The sequence below is a fragment of the Amblyomma americanum genome, chromosome 1 (assembly GCF_052857255.1).
Source record: "Amblyomma americanum isolate KBUSLIRL-KWMA chromosome 1, ASM5285725v1, whole genome shotgun sequence".
Classification (NCBI taxonomy): Eukaryota; Metazoa; Arthropoda; class Arachnida; order Ixodida; family Ixodidae; genus Amblyomma; species Amblyomma americanum.
Genome location: NC_135497.1, coordinates 556,629,987 through 556,645,923, shown reverse-complemented (window position 1 = coordinate 556,645,923; position 15,937 = coordinate 556,629,987). Strand labels below are relative to the sequence as shown.

General features: G+C 47.5%; 1 protein-coding gene across 3 annotated transcripts in view; it reads left to right on the top strand.

Moving 5' to 3' along the window:
- LOC144116357 (condensin-2 complex subunit G2-like) overlaps positions 1–15,937 on the top strand; it is a 194,193-nt gene that overhangs the window by 125,551 nt on the left and 52,705 nt on the right. For 2 of the 3 annotated variants that reach the window (XM_077651127.1, XM_077651126.1), the window contains exon 19: positions 8,124–8,243. The exons of the other annotated variant lie outside the window; for it this stretch is intronic. In XM_077651127.1, the coding sequence (XP_077507253.1) occupies positions 8,124–8,243 (120 nt within the window). The remainder of the gene's footprint in view (positions 1–8,123; positions 8,244–15,937) is intronic. 3 annotated transcript variants of the gene reach the window in all.

Genomic DNA, 15,937 nt, shown 5'->3' with positions numbered 1-15,937 from the left:
TCGAATTCGATATATCCGGGTTCGACTGTATACCATTCATACTATTGCAGGTCAATATCTAAAAAGGCTGTCTTTTCTCGATAAGCGAAGAGACGGCACGCTCAAGCACTTGTCACCTCTCGTGTGAATGACGAAAGCTTCGTACAGTTCTCGTTTTTGTTGGCTTGTGTACGTGCGCAGCACTTTGCTTTTGTTGAACTGGGGAGTGCATTTGCATGTAGTCACATGCTTGGCGAGTGTGATTCCTCTGCCTACTCTGTCATCATTGGCGTGCTCTCTTAATCTGCCATTTAAGCAGCGGCCCGTCTGGCCAACATAAGTGGCACCGCATGACAGAGGGATTTCGTAGATCACCTTGCTTTGGCAGTCAGCATATTGCGTCACGTGCTTAGTGGTGCAGGATTCTCGCTTTTTCCTCTGCCCCGTTTACTTTCCTGCACAGCCTGCGCAACCTGTTGGGTGCCGAAAACACTACACGCACACCGCCTCGTCCCGCAATCTTTTTCAGCCGATGGCCAGGGACATGACCAAAGAGTAGAAGCTCCAAATCTGGAGTTACAGTAAATTTGTCCCACGAGGCCTCGCCCTGCTGGTGAAGAGCGTTCACACGCGACCAGTTCCTGAGCCGAAGAGAGCTGTCTCTCGTGCTGCTGCAATGCCGGAGCCCTTAGTTAAGGGGGATTGGATTGGAAAACATTTAATTCGTCAGAAAAGGCAGAATGCAGACGATCCGTGCTAGGTGGCTATCAGTCCACGGCTGACAGCGACCTGGGTAGACCATTCAATGACCCGGGTTTGAACTCCCAAGTCTGAGCTGACCAACACTGCCTCCCACTGCTCGAGAGTAGGAACCTGTATTAGAGATTTTGGGGGCGGCTCCTCTTTACAATTCCACAATAGGTGATCATAAGTGGCTAATTCACCACATAATGTACATGCAGGGTCGTATTCACCGGGGTAGAATTTTGACAACAGGTAAGGCGTCATGAAGGATCGCGTCTGGAGTCGCTGGCCAGCTGCCGTTCACGATATCAGTGTGGCTTTGCTGTGCACCACTTGTGCAATTTTGACGCCAAGGAGGAAGCCTATGTTCGGGCTCTAGAAATGAAGCTTCTGGCCATTGCCTTCCGGAAAAAAATTGGGTAATCTTGCTGTCAGACTGCTAGGTCTTTTCTATTCACATTTGTTAGTTTGGTTCATTAGAGCTGAATTGGCACCTCTATATGGTTTCAATTACTGATCAAGGTGGAAAGCTGGGCTAGTCGGTGTGTCATCATAAATTAAAAGACTAGGACACAGACATAGCGCTCGTCCTGTCTTCTTCTATGTCTGGGTCCTAGTTATATGCGCTAGTCTTTTAATTGATGATTCAATTACTGAGCTTTTACTGTAGCAGTAGTATCCTTTACTCCAGATATTTATTCTGAGGCTGCTTACTTGGGTACCTTTTCCTGTTCAAAGTACAACCAGAGTCCTTCAATTCTTTTCTGGTCATGAAACTCTCGCCGGCCGCTAGAGTCGCCACCTTTTGCACAAGTGCATCGAGTTGCCGCAGAACTCCATAATATTTCGGCCAGTATTTGTACACCTAAACATCAAAAATTTTCCGCGACTGTATTATATTAGCTTACATTAAAGTGTGTTCTAGCGTTTAGCTTTCAAGTAGATCTTGCATTTTGACGGGGACAACGCTTACACACTCACAGGCTGCGTGCCGTGCCTTCGCAAAGAGTACCGTACTTACCCGGTTCTAACGCGCCCCCGATTCTAACGCGCACCCAATTTTTATAGTCAACCAGAAAAAAAAGGTTACATCCCCAATTCTAGCATGCGCAAATTATTTGCGATCAAGAAAAACGAAAAACTTCTGTGCGAGGAAGGGGAGATTTATTGCCGAACTTCACTCTTCATCGCTCTCGGATAACTCCTTGTCGCTTTTGACCGACCACAACATATCGTCCTCGGTGCCATCCAGTGCATTTGCGATGCCACACTTTTTGAATGAGCATTCCACCAAGGCCGATGGGACTGTGGCCCATGCCTCGGATGCCCATCCAGCGAGCGTCTCCAAGGGCGCGCGCTTAAGCCTATTGTTCGGTGTGAACGGCTGGTTGCTAAGCCACTCATTGTACAGCATACAAGCTCGATCCTTCACTGGCTTGTTCAAGCCCACGTCGAGTGGTTGAAGCTGCGCCGTCATGCCTCCGGGTATAACGATGAGGTCAGTGTTGCACGCAGCGAGCTTGTCTTTAATGCGCCGGTCAAGACGACACTTGAACGCGTCGAGAACGAGCATAGCGCGAAGCCCAAGGTTTTCCCCGGGCCTTTTGCGCCACACGCAATCGATCCAGTTCACGACCATGTAGGTGTCCATACAGCCTTTCTCGTTTGCTTGGACGATGACTCCTGGAGGAAAATTCACTGCCTTCGGAAGCGTCTTTCGTTTAAAAATGAGGAACGGCGGCAACTTGTGGCCATCGGCAGTGCAGCAGAGCATCACAGTTACTCGCGTCTTCTGACTGCCTGTTGACAACACACGCACTTGCTTCGCCCCCTTCACTTCAACGGTCGTGTTGATGGGCATGTCAAAGTACAGCGGCGTTTGGTCTGCGTTGGCGATTTGTCCCAGGTCGTAGCCATGTATGTGCCGTAATGAAATCACATATCTCTGAAAAGCACAAAGGTTCTCCTCAAAGGCTTCTGGCAATTTCTGACATATACCAGTCCGCCGGCGGAGAGAAAACTCTTTCCTTTTCATAAACTTTAATATCCAGTTTCTGCTAGCCTTAAACTCGCTCAGGGACAAACTGCGATGTCTAGCCAGCTCCAGCGCTTTAACTTTAAGCATTTCAGTTGTGACCGGCATGCGGTCCCCTCGGAGTTTTTTGACGAAGTCCACTAATGCATCCTCAATTTCAGGGAATCGGCCTTTCCGAGGTCCGTTGAACCCTTTGCGGGTAGACTTACTGAGGAAGATGCGGTCTTTCTGCTTTCTCCACTCCCGAACACATATTTCCGGCACGCAGTAAGCACGTGCGGCGGCTCTGTTGCCGTCGGTCTCTGCGCACAAGATGACCTTTTTCTTAAAGCCGGCCTCATAGTGGAAGTGGCTGACCTTTGGTGCAGTCCCTGCCATCTCAGCCAGGAAGCGCGTAGACACCACGTTTGCAATGCTGCTACACAAAAAAAATCCAGGCTCCCAGCTTCAACGAGCGTTGCTGCTGACACAGGCAAAAACAAACAACTTCGGCGCCATCTTGAAATGGCAATGACAATGGGTGGGACGAAGTTCGCGCTGTTTCGGTTTGTATCCGATTCTAACGCGCATGCTACTTTAGGGCTTATTTTTTTGGTAAAAAGGTGCGCGTTAGAATCGGGTAAGTACGGTACTTTATCTTTGCAGGCTGCATTCGTGCGAAAACATTACTGCAACTGGTATTCATTGCTTACTTTAGAAAGCAAATGCAGCATGACTGCTACGCTAAAAGCATGGTCACTTGATCTTGGTCTGCAAAATGTCGACAAATGCAGAACGTCGACAAATACTATGCTTATGTTGGTGGTGCGCCAATGGTGGAAGTGTGGTGGCGTTGGTGGTGAGCGTCAAGACTGGAGCTGTCGGGTGGCAATTGGCTGGCGCGAGGTCGTTGGTTGGCATGATGTCTCACTGTGCGCGCCAACCAATAGCTGTCGCCGATTTTACTTTGCATTGCCCACAGCTGCACTGCGCAACTACTCTCTTGGCGTTGATTTCGATATCTGCTGCTCGCTTAGTAAATATCTCGTGCATTCGCTAAAGGAGTACGCTATTCAGCATTTACCCAATGTGCGCGATATTCTCCCAGGAAGGCGCCGATGGCGACGACTGCACCACAGGACGTTGCGTACAAAACATATACTGCTCGCTTACACAACGAACAAGGTGAGCTGAACCACCGCGGTGGCTCAGTAGTTAAGACACTCAGCTGCTGACCCGAAAGATGTAAGTTCAATCCCGGCTGCGGCAGTCGAATTTCGATGGAGGCAAAATTCTAGAGGCTCATGTACTGTGCGATGTCAGTGCACGTTAAAGAACTCCAGGTGGTTGAACTTACCCAGAGCCCTCCACTACGGCGTCCCTCATAGCCTGTTAAAGAAGAAATCACCAGCCAAAAAAGACGAACACACAAGGAGAGAACAGCACAGGACAATGGCTGGACGAACAACTAAATCTTTATTGAGTACAGACCCCCGAGTAATCTCAACGCATGCGCCAAGGCAGGACAGACACTCAAACATGGTTATTCAAATAATTAAGTTCTTTTGTCGTCAGCGCTATCGATGTTGAACTGACGCAAGCATCGCCATGTTTGGCTATTTGAAAGGCCTCAAAGATTTCGTGGGCCTTCCATGTTTTTTCATAGCCCAGAATAATGACATCAGAGAAACGTGGGGAACATTTGCCAGGACATCTACTACAGTGCCTAGCAAGATTGCCATCTTCACCAGCGCCAACTTTTGTTTTGTGCTTGCGCATCCTCTCGTTCACACAGTCACCCGTCTGACCTATGTAAAATTTTCCACAGGTCAGCGGAATCTTATAAATCACTTCAGTCCGGCACTTTGTGTACATGGTTCTATGTTTGGTCGTGCAACGCTTCTTGTTTCTGCCAGGCATAATTCGTGCACAAAGACCTGAAAGCTTGACGGGAGCCAAAAAAATCAAATTGCCCCTTGGCGCTTGGAGACTCTCTTAGCATTGTGCGCCACTTTGTGCAAATAAGGCACGAGTTGAAATTTGCCCCTAGTAGGCCTTGCTGTAGCTCCTGCACGAGAGCTGCAGAGTTCCTAATCCTGAAAGAGTCTTTTGGCATAAGGCTATTCAGATGTTGTTGAAGATAGTGTCCAACCACCTTTTGCCACGAGCCCTCTTCTGTAACGATGGCCCTCAACGGTACCGATGGCGTACTAGGGGCAGGCATGGCCTTCTCTGTGGACATTGAGGACGTTTACTACTCCATCCGTCACGACGAACTGTTTCATGCGGTGAGAGAACTGATTGAAGATTCTTGTGAATTGGCTTTTCAAACAAGATGTGGAAGAACCACGTTGCACATTCAAAAGAGACAAACATAGGAAAAAGCCAAGGAGACGGAAAGAGCGCTTTTTCCTGTGTTTGTCTCTTGAATGCGCAACGTGGTTCTTCAAAGCAATGCACCAACTAGCCCAACAAGAAGTTCCTCTAAACTACAAGATGTGGAATCTAGAGCGAAAGTTTTTTAGAGCTCCTTGCTATGTACCTCTCTTCCACTCTTGTCGAGTTTAACAACAAGTTTTATATTCAGAAGAATGGGATTTGTATAGGTGCTTGCGTAGCCAGAGTGCTCTGCAATGTTGTCTTAGCAAAATTTGACCGCTCGCTTCCAAGTTTTTTGGGTGACGGGCGTGTTCTGCGAATTGTCAGATACGTTGATGACTTTTTAGTGCTTTTAAACATTGGACCTAATGACTCCTATCAGATGATAGTTGAACATGTTTTGGGTGCCTTTAGGCGCTGCTCATCCCAACTGAAATTTACTCACGAATTAGCCACTAACAACTCCATCCGTTTTTTTACTTTTCTGGAGAAGGCCATGTGTGCTGGATGTATTCACGTAGAATAAAAAACAGGCTCTTACCCTTTGACTCTAACCATTCAAAACTAGTCAAGAGAGGTATTGGTAAGGCGTGTTTCCAGAACGCTGTGAAAAAAGTTGCTGCCACATCGTGTCAACCAGTGTCACTACACAAGCCAAACGCCTGTCTGATGCAGGCTTCCCAGCAGAAATGTTGAGAACGATCGCTAAATCCGTATCAAAGGAGATGAACGGCGGGGTCAAGAAGGGAAACAATGATGCCACTGACAAAGGAAAAAAATTTCAAGTCATGCCTTATTTGCACAAAGTGGCGCACAATGTTAAGAAAGTTGCCGAGCGCCAAGGGGTCAATTTGATTTTTTCGGCTCCCGTCAAGCTTTCAGGTCTTTGTGCACGAATTATGCCTGGCAGAAACAAGAAGCGTTGCACGAACAAACAGAACCATGTACGCAAAGTGCTGGACCGAAGATTCCACTGACCTGTGGAAAATTTTACATAGGTCAGACGGGTGACTGTGTGAACGAGAGGATGCGCCAGCACAAAACAAAAGTTGGCACTGGTGAAGATGGCAGTCTTGCTTGGCACTGTATTAGGTGCCCTGGCAAATGTTCCCCAAGTTTCTCTGATGTCACCATTTTTGGGCTATGGAAAAACACGGAAGGCCCGCGAAATCTTTCAGGCCTTTCAAATAGCCAAACATGGCGATGCTTGCGTCAGTTCACCACAGATAAAAGAACTTGATTATTTGAATAACCATGTTTGAGTGTCTGTTCTGCCTTGGCGCATGCGTTGAGATTACTCGGGGGTCTGTACTCAATAAAGAATTCAGTTGTTCGTCCAGCCGTTGTCCTGTGTTGTTCTCTCCTGGTGTGTTCGTCTTTTTTTGGCTGGTTATTTCTTCTTTAACATGCCATACCAACAGGCCCACCATTCTGCCCTGCTTCAGCCCTCAGCCTGAGTCGCTTTGGGGCGTTAAACCCCACCAAGCAAACTAAACAAACTTGTAGACAAACTGAGCTCTGCTTATGTTAAATATTCTATTATGTTGTGCGCTGGTTGTCGCCTTATCTGTTTTGCACAGTAGGATGAATCTGCAAGCAGCGCTGATGGAAGCGAACACAAGTCTTGAAAACATTTGATTGCCGCCAGGTTTCTGACTCAGTGTATGACCAGCACTTCTGGTGATTGTATCTTTCTGTGATGCGACTAATAACTGGTTTTAAATCGCTTTAACCAGAAGTGCATTTGGCAACCATGTACATTAATTAAAGCTGCCTAATTTTTTGTCCACAAGTGACGCTGGCGATAGCTGCCGAACCCTTTCAGCATTGCTTGGCAGATCAGGTCACATGGCACTTCCTGCTAATTGTACGCTTGTACTGCGGCGTAAGCAATTGTCAATTTCAGGTCGCTGATGCCGAAACGACATTGAATCGCCATTTGTATTCACTAAAACTTGTGAATGCGCTCTTCATCGCTGAATCGGGCTCATGAACCCTGTGTGCTTCCTAAGTCTACTTGTCACTTAAGTGGCCAGTGTCGACTATTTACGTGTGAGAATACGAAATGCTTTTCAGAAGCATGCACATATTTCGAGGTGGAGGTGAAAGCACCTGTTTCCTGCCATGCTACTGCCCGCTTCGTTTTGCGTGGCAGCTCCGTGTCACTGAGGCAGGGAACCAAAGTCGACTTTCTCAATCGGTCCTCTGTAACCGGAACGGCATGCCGACACGTAACAAGTGCTCGGCATGGACCCACACGCACAAGTTGCATTACCTGACCACACAAAAGCACAGTAAACATCGAATATCACCATCAAGCTAACAGGGGAGGGGCTTCCTTCTCAGTTGCAACAGCCTCAAGCTCCTCTCAGGATGCACTTCTCCATATGGTGGCGCTGTAGTGTGGCAGCTGTGAGCAGCGTATGACGTAGCGTTGCGGAGAAGTTTTGTCACCAGAAAGCATTGAAGTACTCTGGTACAGCCTAGAAACAAGGCAGCTTAGTTTCAATGTGGGCTGCTGTCTCGGGGGCTTCACTACTCATCATGTGTGCTGCAACCTCTGGTCGGTAGAAGCCTGAAAATTGGCACACTGTGGTAGATTGAAGTCTACGACTGGAAAACCAAACTTGAAATTTATATACTTTCAAAAAAAAAAAACCCTGCACGAGTTTTATTGAGTCATTCCCATTGACCGCAGCGGTGGCCAAGTGGTTGAGCATCTGCCTCACATGCGGGAGGTGCGGGGTTCGATCCCCAGTGCCGCCGGGTACCCACCGGTGATACAATGGGTACAAGCTTTCCCCTGTTCTGCTGCTCAGCTTCTTTAGAGGTGAATGCTTGAGAAATGGGTCTTTGACCTCACCTTGAGTAGTCAAAAACACCTTGTGCCATGGTGCTCTTTGGCCACAGGTGGCCCTGCGCCATAAAGGGCCATCATCATCATCAGTCATTCCCATTGGCATAGCTCGTGTTTTAGCATTGTACATTTAGTTCTGTGCTTTTCCAGGACTCTCTTCGAGACTTGCTTCGCAACTCCAATTCCAAAATGCTGATTGAAAGCGCGATGATGACAGCCTACGACCTGTTCCTCCTCCTCACCTATGTCCTGCACGGCCAGCAGCATCCCGTACGTTGTTTGAAACCTTGTTAAACTTGCAATTTTGCTGCGCAGTGCACATTTGTGTGGCGCGCTAGTTTTAAAGCACTGAATTTTTGAAAAGCACACATCGGATGAAATCAATAAGCAATTGTATCAGTACCCGGCATTGAAAATGTTCTGTCTGGGAACACAAGAAATTGAGCAGTTTGCGTCCTTGGGCCAGAGTGGGACTGGCTCAGATGGTACGATGGCAAAGCGCAACCAGTGCGTGCACTGCTGAGTACCTGTGGCCACTTCATGATCATGCAGTGCACGTGCCATGTGATCTCTGTCCCGCACGCACTGCGTGGCTCAGTGCTCCTTTACGTCGCCGCAGGGCAGGTCACGTCGCCACAGAGTGACGCGGTTTGATGGACGTCGCTGTGTGCACACAGCTGGTATGCATAGTGGGCAGTGGTGATGGAAGGTTATGGGCATGACAAAGAAGCGTGGATAAGGTAAATTCGATAGGCAACATCATGAAACATGAAAAAAGACAGGTAAAGAAAAAATAGGTAGCAAAAAAGGATCTGAAGATTAAGGCTCAAACCATATCACTAGCACATGGTGCCAACAAAAAACAAGGCGTATATAAAATTACAAGGACTAAAAATTAAAGCTTTGGCCACGGCTATAATCAATAAAATGCCTGCAGGAATGCAGCTAAATACAAAAGTTGAAAGCAAGAAACGGAAAGAAAAAATGGGCAAGGGTTACATTCCGATATCCTCCCTGTGGCATAAATCAGGCTGCAGGCTTGCGAGTCGAGCCACGCATTGCTCAGGAACGCTTTTTCTTTTCTTCTTGAGAGTGATGTGGTCCTCACACACTCGTAGGTATCTCCTTTCATGTGGGTGGCAGACTATTTTTTTCTTTCCAAGGAAGGTGAAATTGTCCAAACACTTGCGATAGTGAAGCGCTGGGTGACCTGACATGGCTGTTGCTGCTAATAAGGTTGCGTGCTCTCTGGCCCTTTCACTTGCATGCCTGCTAGTCTGTCCAATATAAGATTTGTCTCACGTGACAGGGAAGCCGTATACGACACCCCCCTCATGGGCTGCATATTTTTTATGGTGGTTTGTCTTGCTGATGATCTTTTTACAGTGCAAGCTGTAATAGCTTTATACATGCCATTCAGTACAAGCCATTTAGGGGCTGCAGCAGCAGCCATATAACGCATTCACTCCCCTCGACGGGAGAGAGTGTAAGCCAGGAACGAGCGCTGCAGGTTGCTATGGAGGCAAGGGAGATGGAGAGGTTAGCGCGATGATTGAACGAGGTGGAGAGGGTGATCGCTAGACATTGCGGTGGAGCGTATCACGTAAAAGCAGCCGCAGCAGCTGCATGAGGCTTGCGAATGCTGCAAGAAGTTGGCTTGGAGTTCAGTGCCGTGTTGACGAGGTGCAAAGAAGAGACCATGGTGGATGTTCAGGGAAAGTGTGCACTGTGGGATGCTCATAGATTCAGCATGCTGGCGGAAGTGGATGCTCTTCATTCCCACAGGAATTTTGCTTGAAGTCTCGAAAGGGTGATGCAGAATTGAAGCCAAAATAAGGAAATAAATTTAGGTGAAGTCGCCTTGAAAGTGTTTACAGTAGCCCCATTACTCGGAAGTCATTAACGTGGAGAAACATTTTGCGATTGCGCTGCTGCGTGGCTGTGGCAGCAGCCATCATCACCTCTGGCGCAGCTCACAGAACGCCCACTGCGAGTGGGATGGGGAGAGTTTGGGACAGCACAATTGAGCGAGAGGAGAGCGCCGGCAGTCGTGCCATCGCCGCCAGACCGGCCGTGGATTCGCCTGCTTCTTCCCGCATGTTCCTTCTCTCAGGCTGTCTGCTGCCATTGCCCCAGGAAATGGACTTGCGTTGCTGTCGCTCTTCGCCGACCTACTACCAACACGCAGGAGCTTTCGGTGCCGGAACCATGCGAGAAACCGCATGGTGGCGATGGGCGCGCATCGCTCATCCTGTGACTTTTTCTGCTATGTCTCTGCTATTTTTTGCTGCTTTTAAGCATGAACTGTTGTAGTGCCATGTAGAAGTGCTGGCAGCGTAGGAGGACTGTGCATTGTCAGCAGCGGTCGCTCATTGCGATCGTAGACATACCTTAGTTCATGTTTTATTGTCACGAAACTTTCAATGGTTCTCCCAAATTTTGTAACTCAGCACTAGGTAACAGATAGTTTGCATAGCAAATTTGTTATATTAAGGTCAACCTCCGCAACACCCAGACATACGCACTTCATTGGGGACAGGCGGTAGGGTATATAGAAACTTCGTAATCTCAAGGAATTCATTACATAGAGGTTTGTTACATCTAGGTTTAACTGTAATTGATTGACTGGATTGTGTACGTTAAAGCAGGAGTAGAAACATATATTTCACAATGTATGTGTCAAGCACAAACTGCCCTGCAGTGATGCAGGATGCTGTATAATTTTCTCAGAGAAGAAAAAGTGTTCCCACGAAGTAAGATCCCCTAGCACTTGTCTGGAAGGATCTTTCATCCACGCAATACACTAGAGCCCCAGTGTTATGTTCCCAGTTGCTGGGTTTTTCTGTCTATTACCGTATTTACACGATTATAAGGCGACCTATTTTTCAAAATTCGAAAATCCAAAGTCGGGGTGGGGGGGTCGACTTAAAATCGAAACCAAAGCATCGCACTATAAATAAAGGCGAGACAAACGAGATATCAGGTTGCGAGTAAGCGCTGTGTCCCCTCTGTGTCGTTGTTTGTGAGCGCCTGGATTTATCATCATGCTACAGCGTGGTTGCATTTTTGCTGCGCGGCTCCGTTGTATCGCTCTTGGTGCTGGCCTTGAGCAGCTGCTATGTCAACGCGCAGAACCGGCATGCCCACCCCACGCGCAGCGGCCGATGTTGGCTGTCTATAAGCAGCAAACCGGCACCAGCCCACTCCCCACACGTGGCCGCAGATTGCGTCTGCTGATAAGTGCCGGTGGCCCGATAACGCATTCGCATTAATAGGCGTCGTCCAAGTTTTTTTTGTTTACTTTCAACCACACACTCTACGCTCAAGGGAGCATCAATAGTTGACGGAAGGACCGCTGTTCTAATCGTGGCGGCACCGTCACTTGGAACTGCAGTGGCACTGGGAAGTGTCCGTAGTCTACGGAAGAGCCGTCGCCGCTCACGCGTAGTTTCTCTTTGGCTCTGGCGCATTTGACTACTGCCGGCCGCGTTTCACAAGTTCTAATGTAGCGCTTCGTCATTCGTCATTTGTGCTCCGGGTCCTGTAAGCGACCGGCGCTCGTTCACGGCTACATTCAAGATGGCTGCCATTCTTTACGCCGAACAACTGCGCGCTGGGGCGCAATTTCGACGTTCACAACGGGTGATACAGGTGTGGCAGCTGCAGCGAGGCAAAATTTTCAGCTGTTCCACGTGATGTCATGATGTGGCTGTTTGCGACGTGTGGGATTTCGCTGCGTGACGATGTTAGAATGACGAGCTGTAGGACCACAGCAGCGATCACGACAGCAGCACTATTGAGGACGATGGCGCAAGTGTGGACGAGTAGTCTAGTGACCAATACATTTTCATTTTGGAATGTGCCCACGGGCGCACCCTCGCGCGGCAGCCGATAGCGGCTGGCGATAAGCGGAGGCCGTAGGATAGTGCTATCGCGTTCTTTTATTACAGCATAGACCGCTTATAACACATACCTCGGGAGTCAGGAAAATCCGCATTATAAGCGGTAGTGCACTGTAACCAAAATGCAGCTTTTCCATGCATTCGCGTTTTCAGAATGGCCAGCCTACCTTTCAAAGTGCACCTGACAACACATCAGACGTACAACACTGCAATCACAGGCAACAAAGGAGTTTATTTGATCTTTTTGTCGAGGCGTCGTAGTGAATGAAAGAACGTTATTTTAGTCTGCCGCTGCGATTGAACTGCTTTGCCAATGGCTACTTCTTCAAAAACAGAGAGGCACTTGAGCGCTTGCTCGCTGAGGTTTCTCAGAACGCAGTATGGGCACAGTTTGCTGCAACAGTGGAGCGTGTCTTTTCACGAAACTTCTGCTGCACTTTCACTGACTTCGTTGGGCTCATCCTCGGATAGAGGCTCCTCGTGACCATGCAGCGCTGCCGCGATGTCTTCATCTGTGACGGCTACTTCACACACAACGCCGTCGGGATTGGCGACGATGATGACAAGCTTATCTCGTGCCGGTCATTGAAACGCTGAATCCAACCGTTCACTGGGTTGAAACCACCATGTCCCAAAATGTTTGCAAGGCACCTGGCCTTGGCTTGCAATATAGAGCTACTCGCAGAAACGCTCTGGGTCTGGACCTCGTGAAACCGTTCAAAGTGGTTTCATCTTCGTACTTTGACGCACGAATCTGTTTCCTTGCAAGTGACGCGGAGTCTTCCTGCAGCTGTTGTCGGAACTTGTTGCTCTTTTTTTCAAGTGGCGGACACAGAAGCGTCGGTGACGCCGTACTTTTTTTTTGCCACCGTAGCCTTTTTCAAACTGCTCTTGACGTCCCTTACAATGCTGTGCTTGGTTTCGAGAGCTTGCGGTTTCCTGGCTTTCGGAGGAGCTAATGCCATCGTAACTGAAGACAGCCCAGGCTGCTAGACTTGCTCACGTTGTCAGCTGACTTGCCTAGAAGGGTATATGCTTGGGCTTGTTGGTTCATAACTTCAAGGTGAAAAACGTATGTTGTCTGTCTTTCTGTGTCCTCGTTTCTTTGCGCTACGTTTTTCACCTTGACTTGCCTACTTTGTCAGTTTTTCGCTACACGCGACGACACGTCTCGCTCATGGGTTCAGGCGTGACAAGATGCTGCCGCACATGTGCGTGGTACGCACTCGCCGCGGCCGTTGCTCCAGCATGCTCGTCTGACCGTGCCATCACGTGCTTTCAAGTTTTGTCCAATCGGTGTGCCCAACGGAGGCGCATCGGCTAGTGAGAGGAAAAACGCCTGCATTGCGACTTCTGTTTTTTTTTTTCCTATCTCCTCCTGCCTTCAGTGTTACCTTGAACCATGCTGACAACGCTCCCCTGCCCCGCCTGTTGCCCTTTCTTTTCTTGGGCAATCTGGGAAGCACGCTCCCGCTGGTACCCACGGGCCCACGCCAATACGTGGGCAGCCAGGCTTTCCAGAACCCCCACTATACGCAGTCTCTGGTTACGCGCTGCCTCGTATTAAGTGGTACGGCAATACATTGAACTCTATGATGGGAAGCGAAGCGGTTGTCACAAAAAGCTGCATATAATGCTGTTACGTTATAAATGGTGTGAGCTGTAAAGGCCAAGTGTAAACAACCTCCAAGATTTTTTTTCCTGAGATATAATGTGGGGAAGTTGACTTACAGTCGAGTCGACTTAAAATCGTAAATACGGTATGTTTTCCTGAGCCAGTCCCGACCAAGCCCCATAGAAACCCATGTAATACAGACTCTGGTATTGTGTTGCAACTGTGGCAGTATTCCCGTATTATACGTCGCAAATGTCACTTCCTGATAATGCTTCACCATGTGCTGTGGCATTTTGACAGCCTACGTTTAAAGCGCATGGAAAGGCGACTGCAGACCAGGCCAGAGCAAAACCCTAGACACCATCAGTGCCTTCCGGCGTGTTGTGCCCACACCGACGCTGAGCACACTTACCGGTGGTGTGAATCTTGTTGAAGGGTTTGGTGCAGTTTCATCACTGCTGCTGCATCAGTGTGAACGACTGAAGGCACAAAAACGAAGCTATGCCATGGCAAATCCTGCGCGGGCAGTGGCTGCAATTCATGTTTCTCATCATCCGCATTTTCATTCTTGCCTGCAGCTTAAAAATGCTGTTTCTAGGTTCCGTTTGACAAGGATTTTGTAGAATTAAGGTTGTTGAGGGTCTCACAAACCTTTTTATTTGTCAACATATCTTGCTGAAACTTAGCATTCACATATATCATAAAATGCCAATTTCGGATATGTAGCTGTATTTAGAATATTTCACCTGCAAGGAAGTAGTGGTGACAGGAGTCCAAGCAGTGAAGAAGACAGTGAAAGGCGCTTTTAAGATTGAACTGTTTATTGGGCAGACCTGTGCCCACAATGGACTGAATCACCTTGCGGAGACAAAAGCAACAAGCGTGCTCGGCTGTCGTCGAACAGAATGCGCGCCGCTCTCAGCCATGCTCAATTTTAATCTGATAGCGAACTTTCGAGATATGGCATGCAAAGTTACCACGACATTCTGGAGCAACATTCTAGAATGGAGGACATTCTAGAATCAGCTCTGCCTGGATGCGATCAGTCAGGATAAATCTGGTCGCACCTTGCGTCACAAACAAAGCTATAAAGCTGCGTGCCGGCAATTTTGAAGAATGAACAAGCAAACAGTTCGAAGATTCGAGGCAATATGGCAAAATAACGTATCCTAACTAGGTCATTTCTTTCGGACTTTTATGGTAATTTCTCAGTTAAATAAAGCTTTAAGAACATGCAGACATTTTCAAAGGCCCACTGCACATTCTAAAGCTAAGAAAAAGCCCATGAATTCATTTTTATCATAAACAAAAAGTTTGAAAGAAAAATTGTGTTAATTATCCCAAACATGACCTAATTACTAATTTATGATGTTTAAGGGGAAAGGGAAAGCTTTAGGATGTGCTGTGGACCTTTGCAACTGTCTACATGTCAAAATGTGATAACATCACCTTTTGACAAGACTGAGTGAAGGTTCACAGACAGTCCTTGATCTTTTTATAACAAACTTTGAAACCAGTCGTACCAAATCTGGTGTCATCAATTACTGTTTAAGCGATCACCTTCTGATTTTCATTTCAGTGTATAATGGGTTCTGAGCTTTTGCGAAATCTGAGCCACCTTTGTCTCGCTCGCAAATCAATCCACGCACTTTATCGAGATTCCGTGATTGCATTGCGAAAGTGATCTGGAATGATGTGCTTTGTGAACATAACGCTGATATAGCCTATGATACGTTTCTGAAGAAATTTTTATCATTGTATAAAACCTGCTTTCCCCAGAAAACATGTGCTAGTTCAAAGAAAATCCGTAAGCCATGGGTAACGTCTGAACTCCTTAACCTGATAAAAAAGCATGACCGGCTTTTTCAGAAGTTTATCAGCAACAAATGCCCTGAGGCTCTCAAAGCTTTTCAGACCTATAGAAATCATGTCACCAAAGAACTTCGTGCTGCTAGAAATTGTTATCGCTGTAATCTTCTAACTTCCTCGAATCAGCAATCTGGTGACATCTGGCGCAGGTTAAACCAAATTTTTGGCAAATCTCCTGAGATGCTTAAAAAACTAAATCGTAGTGGCGTAGAAATTTCAGGGGAGTACTTAGCTAATACATTCAATGACCATTTTATTTCTCTAACCTCAGTGTCGTCCAGTGGAGTTCTTGTAAACCAGCGCAATGGCTCAAAGCCAAACAGAAACAAATGTTGTCCAGTGGAGACTACTTGTCTTTCATGAAATGTTCCTTCCAACGTTTCTTGAGCGTTTCTTGAGCCAGTGTCGGAATCTGAAATATTAACCACGTTTGCCAGTTTGAAAAACAGCACGTCCACTGACATAATGGGTCTTCAAGTAAAGCCTATAAAATATGTTGTTGACCTAATTGCACACATCTTGGCGCATATATTTAACATTTGCCTTTCTTCTGGGGTGTTTCCTCGGAGCATGCAATG